General features: G+C 38.9%; 2 protein-coding genes across 2 annotated transcripts in view; one reads left to right on the forward strand and one right to left on the reverse strand.

The window, feature by feature from the left end:
- The window catches only part of nonC (serine/threonine-protein kinase Smg1), a 165,248-nt gene extending 151,933 nt beyond the window's left edge, over positions 1 to 13,315 (reverse strand). The window contains exon 1 of the mRNA XM_088271010.1: positions 6,259 to 13,315. Coding sequence (XP_088127136.1) covers positions 6,259 to 13,146 — 6,888 coding nt within the window. The 5' untranslated portion in view covers positions 13,147 to 13,315. The remainder of the gene's footprint in view (positions 1 to 6,258) is intronic.
- On the forward strand, positions 49 to 4,486 carry LOC148302801 (histamine H2 receptor-like). The gene is made up of 4 exons (XM_088271003.1): positions 49 to 470; positions 1,488 to 1,647; positions 2,959 to 3,129; positions 3,708 to 4,486. Exons 1-4 carry the CDS (start codon positions 49 to 51, stop codon positions 4,251 to 4,253), a joined length of 1,299 nt encoding a protein of 432 aa, XP_088127129.1. The 3' UTR covers positions 4,254 to 4,486.
- Positions 13,316 to 13,973: the final 658 nt, after the last annotated feature.

The following is a 13,973-nucleotide window of genomic DNA, read 5'->3' on the forward strand; positions in this document are numbered from 1 at the left end:
CGATTGTTAAATTTAATAGTTACGCCGATTGTCGTTTGATCGAGTGTAATGGAGGCGGTTTTGAGAAATTACTCGGTACATAACGCGACACTATCTGTCGTCACTGAAGGTGCACTGGTATGGAACAGCACCGGGTCTGCCGACTGCACGGAGTCGTGCGAAGAGTTCACTCCGACGTGGGCTTGGATCATAATCGACTGTCTGCTGGTGGTGTTCATACTGTTCGGCAACGTCCTCACAATCCTGGCAGTCATACTGAGCAAGAAGCTGTCCAACTTGATATCCAACAAGTTCGTGCTGAATCTGGCCATCTCGGACCTCTGCGTCGGCCTGACGCTGCCCTACCACCTGGCCTTCTACCTGGACGTGCAACTGGGGAACATGAAGAACACGTGCATCCTCAGATTTGTGCTCATCATGCTGGCCTGCAGCGCTTCCATCCTTAACCTCTTACTCATAGCTGTGGATAGGTAACTCTTCATTATTTATTGATTTGGCGCATATTTTATAGAACTCCATTTTTATTTATGTATTAAATGTTAAATCAAACACAGATTTTTTGAGTCTACTAAGTTGTATTTTACTGTTAAAAAATAAAACACATAAAAATCGATATTGTGACAATTCGGTAGTGTAATGGCAAAGGGGTATATCTGTAATTTTTTTCATTTTCTAAGTTTGTTACACAAAATGTCTAAAAGAATGTATTTCATACTACTACTACTACTACTACCATCACGCCGTTTCCCCGCAGGGGTAGGCAGAGAGGAAGGAACGCCACACTCTTCTGTCCTGACATACACTCCTCGCCTCCTTCACATCCATACATCTAGTCATACATGCCCTCCGATTACGCAGACTTTTGACACCACCAGATTTTAGCTTCTGATTGATCTGATCGTGCCAAGTCTTTTTCGGTCGTCCACGTTCTGTTTTCCCTCTCACATTCGCCACATATATTTTCTTAGTCATTCTCTCGCTATCCATTCGCTCCACATGTCCATACCACCGCAAAGAACTCTTCCTAATCTTTTCAATTATTCCTCGTTCAGCCTTACATTCCTTTCTTATATCGTCGTTTTTAATTCTGTCATACAATGATTTTCCACACATTCGTCTGAGGGAGCGCCTTTCATAATCTGGCAAAAGCATATAGCTGTAGTTGCAATACTTATTCAGTTTTATTAAGATATGTACTTATAAAAATACATAAACCAAATGAGTTACTTGATTTCGCAAGTTTGTTTTTGCTCTCCTGTAAAATTTGGTCTGAGACAGATATACCCCTTTGCCTTTACATTACCGAACTGTTTCGCCTAGTTATGGCATTTTCAAACGAATGTAAAGATTAAATGGACTGACTGAGGACCGATGTGATGGACTGATGTGTTTTTTTAACAATAAAATACAACTTAGTAGACTCAAAAAATCAGTGTTTGATTTAACATTCAATACATATCCTACAAAGTGATGACTGTTTGCTAAAGGTACGTGGCGATCCTTTACCCCCTCCACTACGGCAGGTTCATGAGCAGGGCGGCCACCGTGACCCTCATGGGGGTCGGCTGGTTGGTCCCCCTGGCCTTCAGCTTGGTGCCGGTCTTCTGGAATACTTGGGGGACTGCCAACATTTGCGTCTGGTACAAGGTAATACTTTATTCAAAAGAATTATGTATGATGAGATGCATGAACGTGGAAGAGGCGAAGAATGTTTGCAAAGACAGAGTGGTGTGGCGTTCTATTCTTTCTGCCTACCCCTGCGGGGAAGCGGCGTGATGGTTAGTTAGTTTTTTTTTTGAATTTATAATTCATAATTTTGTCCGCCTCCGTAGTGTAATGGTCAGGACGCTCGGCCACCGTACTGGAGGTCCCGGGTTCGATTCCCAGAGGGGTCATTTGACCCTTACATTCATTTAAATATAATTGATTTTTTTCACTCTAATATTTATTCAATATCTTGGACCTGAGTCGGAGGGCTGATCACTTTTCCTTCACGTGCTAACAACGATCGAGAAACCACTCCGTTTATATGATGCAGTGCCCTATGCACCATCGGGTGCGGATGAGGGTTTGAAGAATGAAGAAGAATGTACAATACGTAGACGAGGATTCCATGTATTTATTTCATAAAAACAATCTACGTATAATGGAGAATAAGGCGGTGAAATAATTAAGAAAATATAAACTATTTTTTTAAACACTTTGTAATTAGTTAATCCGCATATGAGATGTTAATATATAATAAAAGTAATTCATAGAAAACCTTTATTCTACCTTTAAAGGCCAAACTATGGTTTAACCAATGATTATTAAAAATTAAACACTTTTATTAGAACGCTAATTGAGTATTTCACACGACTAGTTTCGAAAACTACAGATGTTTTCATCGACAGATGATCACAAAACCAATGATGTCAAATTTAACTCAGCGTGTTAAAAATTCACATTTACTTAAGTAAAAAAACGTAAAATCTTCAAATAAGAAAAATCTTAATAATACATAATTTAAAAAGAAACAAACAAACAACAGAACAACATAAGAGCAACATGTTGCGGTCTCCCTTCTCTTAAACTTTCTTTAAAAACTTATAGTAAGCCCATGTTTCATTTCAATACGTAACGCGATTTCATGGTGAATTCTAATAAAATTATATGGTTTTAATTAAATAATGATATATTTGAATTACTACCTGAAACAAAACAATTCAGGCAACTGCTGAAAAAAATCGATGATACCATATGTAAATGAAATCGTGCGATTGACAGTTTTTCCGACAGGTGATCCCTTTTCTTTTAAAATGTAACTTTTTTCTATAGTTGAATAGAGCGTTCATTAAAGTCACTTAAATATTTGTATCTAGTACACCGCACCAGAGAGTTAAAATTTTTAGAGGGACCATAATTTCCAATGCCACCCATTCGGAACTGGAATGCTATTTTTTTTACGATTTATTCTAGATCATACCGAAAGTGTACACGATGTTCGTGCTGGCGCCAATGTTCGGCATGATATGGGTGGTGATGGTGGTGATATACTGGAAAATATGGCGGGAAGTGGCTCTGCACACCAAACGGATGCGCACAACGACTCGCTTTATGACGGAACCCAAGGAATGCAAGAGTATTCAGGTAATGAAATTTAAAGGTTTATCAGATTTTATCCTCAAGGAAATCACACATCAGGGTACAATTTTATTGTGATTTAACGGTTGATAGCTTTCAATGTCCCTGTCAATGACATTCTAAATAAGTACAAATTTGCAAAACTATCACAAAGTTTCTAGAAGTGTCCCAGTTATGGCACTGATATTGAAAGCTGTCCCACCGCATTCCCAGATTTGATACAGAAGCATCTAGGTTTCCTGATAGATCTTCTCTCGCAAAGCAATTTTTTTTAACTAAGTTGCAAAATTTATTGAAAATGTGAAACAAAATTGTATCCCGATTTTACTGTGAATTTACATTTAAAAGCTAATGATAATGATATAAATATCATCGCAGTCGTGTGATTAGTGGCTAGTTAGTTCCGTTATTCGGCTAGATCTGAGTTCCAACTCGACAGTGGCTGGTACACCTCCACAATACCGACTAGCACAGCAGACAGTCATATCAAGGATCACATATATCAGTAATGTCCTTGATGTGGTGCCCTATTTCCCATTTGGATGTGGATGAACCATTTTATAAATTATCTGTCATTGTTACAGTTGGTGCTTATAATAATGGGAAGCTTCTCCATTTGTTGGATGCCGTACGTCGTTGTCATCTGCGTAGAGACTTTGGTGCCTCCGGAAATCAACAACCGAGAGCTGTACAAGACGGTGTTCGCTTTGGCTATGGCAAACTCCGGGATCAACCCGCTTATCTACGCGTGGAAAAACACCAGTTTTCGGAAGGCATTCCTACGTCTTCTGCACTGTCAAACGCCCGACACCATAGAGACAGCGAGGAGCTACAGGCAAACGATTGACAAAGTGCCCGAACGGCGGGTAGAGCGATTAGATATACCGGAAACATCCAAATCGGAAGAGCAAATTGATGAAGATAACAAAGATGCGCATACACTAAGGGAGATCAAGAGCAGATCTGACGTGATCTACAACAGTGAGGAAGGTGATCAGTGTAGTATCGTCGCTAATGGCGGGTTGTTTGTAGAAAATGCCGATAGCAATAACGAGTGTCATATCATTGAAAATTTGGGATACGACGACACACTAGAGCAACCCAATGGGATGAAAGCAGTTTCGAGATAAATTTTCTAAGAGGACTCCGTTGCTACTACATTTACAGAACCATCGGAAATATATCGCAGACAAATTTATAGTGTTAATAAACAATAGTATTTGGTGTCAATCAACATAGGGATAAATAAAATTCAAATTGTAAAATAATTCTCAAATCTCGATGTTCGTAGTTTGTAAAAAAGATACCTTATCAAAATGATATTTCCTGCACCCATTCCTCACAAATAAACTATTTAAATTATGGACTTATCTATTTAATCCGTATATTGTTAATGATTTTACTGCACAACATAAAAAAGTATAAAACATATCAGTGGCTGAGATAATATCCGTTTTGGATAATGCTCGCATATATGTACAATTGAAAAGTGAATAAAGTCAATCACTTTTGTAAAAAATCAATTTAATTTCCCTGCATCAAAAATGCTTTGGGGCTCCACATGTTACAGGTTTACCGATAACACAGTAGCCGATTTAAGCAATTTAACGATTTTCACATGAATAAACTTACAATACACAATTTTAAAAATATCATAGATTCAATAAATTTTATGAGTAAAGTGCCATCATTTGAAAGCATTAAATGTTACTAGGTTCTCAGTTAGGTTTCCAAAATTAATCATAAAAAAAATCAATTTAGTTAAAATTATCATTAGAAACTCAGTAATAAATAAATAAAGAAATTCACACATAGATTTGCAAAAAATTTTTTTTCAGTCCAGATGTGGCAGATATCGTTTTCGGTGACATTTATTCTGATTTGTTACGCAATAAATCTAGTAATTAAGTATAAAACTAGAAATAATCGCTTCTAGGTACCGCATTCTCCTGTTGTTCACTGCTGGTCGAAACTTATAAATTTATAATAGAATAAAATAACGGACAGCAACTATATACGGAGGCAATAATATTTTACCATGTGTGTTTAAAAAATGCATTAAAATATAATTTTTAAAAATTGATAACAAAAATGGATTTTGTTGGTCAAAATGGATGTTTTTCAATTTTATTATGTATTCTGTAGGTAAAACCCAGAGCATTGAAACGAAAATCACACAAATTTTACTTTAGGAACGGGGGAGATCCCGATTAAATTATTAAATAAAATTTTATAATTGAATCGGGCACTGACACTGACATCTATGAGAATATTCAATAAACGCGTTACATTCCCCCGAAATGGTTTGAATCTTTGCTTAACAAAATAAATTACAGAGATGTCGCAAAATACTAAGAACAATCCGTTTACAAAAATATTTTACTTGAGATTCACAATGATAACATTTTATATTTTGAACGTAAATGAATCAATATGCGAAATTGTAATTATATGCTGTATTCGTTTGGCGTTAAACAAGGGTTAACAAACTAATTCTACAACTGTAAGATATTTAACGAAATAGTGAGAAAATTGTTTTTTTGTCGAATGAGACCCATGGAATCGAACTAATGTAAAAGAATTTAAGTTACTTTAATCAAATTCAGCCCTTTAGGACGAGTTGCATAATATGATTGGTCAGGTTGTTTTTTTTTCAGTAGGTAGATATATTAAAGCAATGCAAATTATTGCAAATTGGACATTTACAACTTATTTTTAAAAAATAATTAAAACTTTAATACGTCAACTGAAGGTTTTTTTTTAAATATATTTTTTAAATAGTATGCCCCCGGGCCATCATTGCATTATGAACGCGAAATTTTATACACAAAAAATTTTCAACAAAACACATAAAATAAATACGACATTCCATGCAAGAACATTTACAAAAATACAGTAAAAACCCCCCTACAACGTTGACATAGGTACCCCTTTATCTTAGGGAATTTTATAATAGGTTAATGTTTCAAATTGTATTTTTAACTTTTAACTAGCGGAAATGACTAATGAGTCATTTTAAATTACATTAAAATTTCAAAACATTAACTTCCCTATAACGTTCTCTCCGATAACGCGGTACCTATCTCAGCATAATATGGGGGTTCACTGTAATAATAGAAACACAAGTAGACTAACCTCTACTCCGGTGACTCCTAGGGCATGTTCCAAATTTGGTGTCATCCTGAACGGCACTTTCTCTGGCACTCGTAGAGTTTTTCCTTTTTCGAAGCAAACATTATAGTCAATGTGAACCAATTCACCGGTACTCAAGTCCACTAAAACATTGTCGAGATGTCGGTCTCCCAGACCGATGATGTAACCGATGGTGCTCATGACTGCTACGGAGAAGCTGTACTGCCGCACCGTCCTCCACCACTGGCCGGGGGTAACACTGCCACACCACAACTCCTTGGCCAACAGATCCTTCGGGGTTTCGGACATCAATTCCACTAGAACTTTCTTCAGAATACTGACGGGCCATTCTTTCCTATTTTCTACGGTGACCCCGGCTGCATTCAACAGAGGAGTTAACTTGTTATAGAACAATTCAGACGGTCTCAAGACGGTTACAAATTTGTTATTCTTCGCCGACATTGTAGCGGCTTCCCGTTGCTGCCAACGCTTATACAGAGCAAAAAGCGGAGTCAGATTGTCCACCCAGCTGATGAGGCCGGAACGAGGACCCAGGGGAATAACGGAATAATGCCTCGCTCTATACGTCTGGTCGCGACTATCTTCCTTGTCGTGAGCCAACATTGTATTCGTGATAGATAAAAACTGCATGATTCTTTCATCGAGGTGAAGATCTTCGAGGCCTTTGAAGAGATAGGTGTATGTTTTCCCATCCGAGCCGTGAAATATGAGTTTTTTGGGTTTGGTTTTGGTTGGCAAGATTGCGACCGTATTGTTGATGGACATAATCGTTACCCGCACATTGGAAGACGTATGGACGCCGGGCATGGAAATTACAGTATGACTCATCTTAGATAATGTTGGACTTATATCTGACATTTTCAACATGTACGACGATCTCTTGCTCGACTTCTGCTGCAGTTTTATCTGAAGTTCTTTGATGGGCAACCATGATTCTTGAGGTTTATCAGGATCTGTGGGATTCCTTAACTTTTCTAACATACTTGTAATCGATTCGAGGAATTTATCTTGGAAATTCTGTTCATGCGGAGTTTCCGGAGCTGCGGATGTTATATCAACCAACTGCTCCAAAACAAACAAGATAGGTTTTAGAATAATACGATGCTTTTCACTAATCAACTTTTCCTTTTCCTCTGGCTGAAGAGTAACATTGTTTTTTACTTTGAGTATCTCCATGTCCAATTGGGCGAGACGTCGGGTTATTTCCGAATGATGTTGCGCTAGAGTTCCCAGCCATAATTCATCCCACAGCAAGTTAATTCTTCTCAATTCCTTCACTAATATTTGGACTTGTAGTATTGTTTCGGGGGCTTGTTTAGACAATGTATCCACCATGTCCATAAAACACGAGTTCAAGTCATTATCTTTCTCACTTTCGGCGTCGCTGTTGTCTACAGTATCGCCTGTACAAACTTCAACGTTGTCAGAGTCTATGAAAATAGATTTGGGGAAACTTATATCGGCTAAGTTAATCTTCTCATTCTCTACCGCTCCAACCACGGCTGGGAAGGTGATCAAATGCGGAGTGTCTTCGGCCAAACGGCAAAGTAACTCGGACACTCTCCGTCTGACATAAGTTTCAGGATGATTCAGTCTGGAAAACAGTTGCGGAATAATAACTTTCCAAGGATGAGTGGGAGTATTAGCTAGACCCGATTCTAGAACGTTCTGTAATTCCATTGCATGTTTTACTATCAGCCTCAAGAGTCTCAATGTCGCTGTAACAATGGCACATTCGCCGTTATGATTAACATTCTCACTGGCTGAACTCAATTCCAAAAACTTGAAGTACGCATCGGCTGAAAGTTCATAATATGAAAACACTCTTTTTTGGGCTTGTCTCCAGATATCAACTAACAATGTGAGATGTTCGGGATATGCATTGCGCAATGAAGATACGCTTCTCAGTTGGCTTTCGATCATTTCTGAGGTATTTATTTCGTTCCAATCGATATCCTCATCATCGCAGGTGACTCGGGTTTTGGAGAGTATTTCGCAAATAGTTTCAAAGTCCTCGGGGCTACCGAGCAACATGACACTTTGAATTTGAAGTTTGTCATTTTCTGTCAACTGTCCTCCGATATTTGAACTATACTCCACCATTTTCCTTCCCCATCGGAAGCACCAAGATCCGAAAGTAAACCAAGCTTTCGCTAATCCGGGACATTGATTGACACTGAATTGAAGTAATTTCCCAACAGCAGAATCCGATATAGGAATAACATTTGCCGATACATTATTATTTACGAGGCCGATCTCGGGCAACGCCGTTACGAGCTTAGTTAATGGAGAATTCAAGTTGTTAATGAGCAATTTATCGTTTTCATTTTGAACCCATTTAGACAGAGTTAAAAGCATCCGAGTTCCCTTTTCTCTGAATTCATACGTGTGTTCCGCTAAGGTAAGTCTCTGGGACACACCGAGGGAAGAACTTGCGCACAAATTGATAGCCATCTCCCTGGTATCTTCGTTAACATAAAGAAGCTTGGATGTTTCCATGATGGCGGTGACATTGTTCAGCGACCACATGTTCATATCGTAAGAGTTTGTCGATCGTACAAAAATATTATAAACGTCTTCTAAATGTTTGATGGACAGGTTGGACAAACTTTGATTTTTTTGGGTAGAAAAATATTTCACCAAATCTCTTCTCGATGTGTTCACGTTGCCGTGTTTACGGCTCGATTTAACTAGATCGAGTCTCATATTTTCGAGAAGATTTACTTCCATTTCGGAAGAGTTGATCTTGGTGAAATACTCCGACCACCACATGATTTTGCTTAGTATGGAAGGATCGATATTCTTTAGGGTAGCTTGAGTCAACAGAGCAGTAAAAGGATTGGTTTGTAACTTGCCATCTATCAACATACGATTCAGTCCAGTGGCAGCATAGTGTAAAATATGAATACTAGGCAGAAATTCACAAGGTAAATTTCTCGATAACTCGTGTAAACTAGATTGAAGGATACAAACATTTTCTTCGATAGTGCTAGTCGCATTCGGTAAACAGTCTGGATGAAGTAATACATTGAAAGCCGCATTCTTTAATTTTGAATCCGATTTATCAAAAAGGTTATAACAAGACCATTCTTGTTTTGTCACATGACTATTATTTATCCATTTGTCCCAGTCACAAAATTCTTCAGGGAATATCACTTCTTCATTAGCAAATTTGTTTAAACACGATACCTCTATAGAAGCATTTGTCGAATCTTGGGGATCTGATATTTCCGTGATCTCTCGTTCGATCCAATCTTTTAACTCGGACCAACATCGAATATTTTTATAACATTCTTTAACCTGATCGTCGATAAACTGTTTTTCCAAATCGTCTAACACGCGATTTTCAACATTGAAGGATGATTCGACATCTGGTAAATTTTGTATTGTTGATTTTTGAAAGTAAACGGCGCAATAGTTTTCTATTGCCGATTCATATTTCTTTGCACTTTGGTCAGCTGCCGCTTTTAACCAAGGCAGTTTGACACGGAAGGTTTTCTTAATCCACGTATACAGCCCGGTCAAAGCTTCGGGTTCTTTGAGTTGAATGAGGGCTTTGGCTAAAGATATACAATAAGTCAGGACATCAACACTGAGTGCCGGAGTGGGGTTACTAGAGGCAGAAGTCAAGAGAAGACAGTGGGCGTGGCGAACCACCGCAGAGGCGTGGCCCGCGTGAAGGCCTACTACGAGTGCAGCCGGTCGCACGCGACTCAACCACTCCCGGCAAGTAGAACTGTTGGTGTGGAAAAAGGTTCTTACTGACGGAATCACCGGCAACATTACCGTGGCGCATCCTTCGGCGGCATTATGTATGGCTTTTTCTAAGCATTCCAGAAATTCTACCAACATTCTGCTCCGCCTTAATTCATTCACCGGATTCTTCTCCCCGTCGCTGGTATCGGTGTTCTTAATGCTGTAAGTCAGCTTCCTAGCCAACTGCTTGATGGCAGTTTCAATATGAGTAAATGTTTCTTGCGGTTTGCCAATAGGAGTTCTGAGTTTATGAGAGATGCACAGTCTCGCAGCTTCCCAAGTGGCCCACATGCTGAGCACTGATGAAAAATTTTGCGAACATTGCCTGAAAAAGGAAATGTGAGTATCGTTGCCATCGCCGTTTTTCAAAGGCCAACAGTTTATAAATGCATCGGCCAGCCAGCCATCTTTGTGTGAAACAGCATTTAATAGATAACTCATAAACTTCTTAAATTGTTGAGTAGACATTTGACCGCAGGCATCTCTCATTAAATGTTCTTTTTGAGCACTCACAATGTTTGTCTTATCCAACTTTAAGGATTTAGACGCTCGATACTTTTCAGTTTTGACATCTGAGGATCTTATCAAGTCCAATATTACAATATCCCACGGAATGAATGAAACAATATTTGAGAATTGTTGCCGGATGGAATCATTATTGTTGTCCAAATGAATCAAACACAATTCTCCGAGTTTCACTAATATATTATAGTGCAGAAGTACATTGGAATGGGTCATCAGCGTGTTCATATTCTGCGCTACTCCCTCGACAACTCTTTCGTTGATGGAAAATCCGTGCTCGATAATATTCAGGATCAATTCCACTATTAATTTAGAATTCAATCCGGATGGAAAATAATTTTGAAGCTGAGTAAGGATATCATTTGTCCAAATTAGTAATAATACTAATACATCTGTTTGCAAGGTACATTTGAAGAGTTTATTGAATAGTGTTACGATAACTCCAAAATGGCCCGATGTTGGGCTAATATTAGAAACTTCTCCCAGAGACATACTAGATAAGCCAAACATATCGCATACATTGGACCTCGGTTGACCGTACGATATCAGGTCACTTGAAGCAACAAAATTGTTATTCCTCTTACAGTGCGAATAGAGCAAGTATATCACAGAGTACTGCACTAGTGGGTTCTCAAAAGCGAGTTTCTGATCATAGGGTTTTAGTTTCACAGCCAGCAATTCTAATATGCTCGGCTGAAGTGCCCACATTCCTATTATGGAGTTGCTCGCATTAGCAATATCTGTTAGGCAGCGCAGATTTAATAGAATAAGAAGTTCCACATCTGAATTTGTAGGCACTGGTGCAGTATTAGACGCAGTCGGTGGCAGTATCTCAATATCAGGAACTATTACTTTATATGATATTTCCAAATCCTTGAGGACGTATTTATAAGCGTCTTGCAGTAAAGGTATGTTTTTCAAGTTCAACAAGTACTGGTAAACTGAAATAACAGCTTCTCTTATCACTTGGTTATGAGAACTCCGAAGTTTCAATAAAGTTGACTCGGATCCGATAACAGTTTTGATAAATTCTATCGGCAAATTTCCTGAAATTTCTTTGATTGTTTTTCGAACCAGATTCAATAAAGATATTACAGCTTCATCGGACATTGGAGAGCAAGTATGCAATTGTAAGTTGATGAGTTCATAAAGAAATGAAAAATTCGAGGACATCTTCGATTGCAAGTGGGTCAAAAACAAGTAAGTGCACTCATTGCCGGCAACTATTAACTCGTCGTTGAAGTATAGTTTGAGTGAGGATATATAAGTACGGATCATCTTAGTAAATGATTCGTTCAAAAATGTCCACGTAATAGACGGAGAAACAGCGGGATTCAACATTTCTCCCAAACTTTTAGACACAGTATTGAAAACATTAATAAAAGAAGTAATCCTCTGTACACACTCCTGCGGACTAGTGGACGTATCATCTCGCTGGTCAGATTCCCCGCTAGTTATCTGGGTGAGCTCTTCTCCGTATGCCAACATGTCCTCGAGGAACTGTCCCAACAGCTTGACGGAGAACACCAGGTCGGCCCTCCAGTGAGTGCTGAACTCTCCCAGAGTGGCGAGAGCGAACTCCTTGACTTTCCTTGACTGAGCCGAGTCCACGTGCCAGCCCACCAGAATATCTACCATGTCTATGAAATGTTTGGCGAACGCATCGGGATAAGATTTTGACAGAACTACTATAGCTTCGATAGTGACGGTGAAAATTTGGGCAGAATCAGTAGCCTCTATAATGGTCTGCAGTTGTGTCAGGGCGCTGGATACATTGTCTCCCAGAGAAGGTTTATCCGAATCTAGTACAAATAAATGGGAGAATGATGACACTAGCATGGCTTTGACTTCTTCATTTTGCTGTGCAGAAAATCTGTCCAACACCCAATCTTGATGTTTAGTATAATCCGGACCCATAACAAAACCGATTCTCCCTAAAGATGCCGACACTTGAGTTTTAGTTTCAGAACTCGGGGCATCGTACAGAACTTCCAGCAGAGATTCTGCTAAAATGTCGTAGGATCTTCGAATGTATCTTACGTTGTCCGGGAGCATTATGGCTTCCTGTAACTTGGAGCAAATTGCGAGTGATTTCTCTACATCAGTTTCCCCGCAGAGCCTGCGCAAGAGTTTCGATATTCTGGTGTCTTCGGGTAAAGCGTATATGAAGTTAGATTTAGAATCAGACTCATATTTGGGATTAGCGTAGGTAAAATTGACATTGGAATTAGAATCCCCGATACTTGACTTCATCAGCGGTTCTTGAAATCGTCTGTAGGTACCTTCGGGCGTATAGCGGTCATTTTTTCCCGAAAACCCTCCACGTGCTCGTCCGATTCCTCTTCTCTCGCCGGTTTGACTGCGAAATTCTCGAAATTCATTGGGATTCTTGGAACGAGGCTTGACACGTCCATCTTTTTGGGAAAATACCAAAGAAGAATGCAATCGACTATCGTTGGTGTTGGTGCTCGATCGAGTACGAGCTGCCAGATGTCCAGGATGATTATTTTCAGGATCGTCGACTGCTTCGAAGTCAAAGTCTCTGGAGCTCTTGGAAGCTTTGAGCTTGCCAGACGAATTATTAGATATCATTACCTAATTATAACGTTATACAATTTTCCAGGGCAGAAAAATATCATTTTTCGTTTTGCACCGGCATGCTTCAAAAACAAAAATAAAACGATACTAATTATACGCGATAATACCGAAAACCCTGGCCTATCTTGAAAATACATATATACGAAGTTTGACACATGTTGTAACGTCTAAACCATGGATTTAGTTTTCAAAGTCTGTTAAATCGAGATTGTCTGTGCAAATGAAAAATATTACTGGTCAACACACTTAGGACCTACCCGAAACATTAATTCTCAATCCACATTATAAATAGAGAAGCGACAAAATAATCTGACGGTTTTAAATAAAACAGCACATAATTTTTAAATGCCACAAAATATGTAATTTTTTTAACAGAAAGGTATTCACGTAAATTACGTTATGAAAATAATATCAGAACAACCGAAGATATTCCAGTCTTGCGCTGAAGCTATCGTATTCAGGTGATTGGTTGGTGAATTCTTGACTTATGGTTTTCTCAGTTCACCCAGAGTGCGGGGTTTGTTTGTTTAAACTTTTTTTCTCGTGGGGAGCCCCCACGAGAAAAAGCCATAACTACCAAGGTCTAGGGAGCAAGCTGGCCATGCAAAATCCGCAAATGCGAGATGAATCAGCCACCAAACTTGCTTCTCAAAAAGTCCATCACCTCATTGGGTATATGAGCAGTACGTAACAAGGACGGAGGATAAAGTAAATGCAGAAGATGTTGTAGTTCTTCAGGATTGGTAGCCAACTAAAAACGAAAATTATGTTGACATAACCATGCAGATGAAAACGTTCCTCATTACTCATATTGAAATTTT

The sequence above is a fragment of the Brachycentrus maculatus genome, unplaced genomic scaffold, assembly GCF_059751285.1.
Source record: "Brachycentrus maculatus isolate JH-2025_06_01 unplaced genomic scaffold, ASM5975128v1 h1tg000408l, whole genome shotgun sequence".
Taxonomy (NCBI): Eukaryota; Metazoa; Arthropoda; class Insecta; order Trichoptera; family Brachycentridae; genus Brachycentrus; species Brachycentrus maculatus.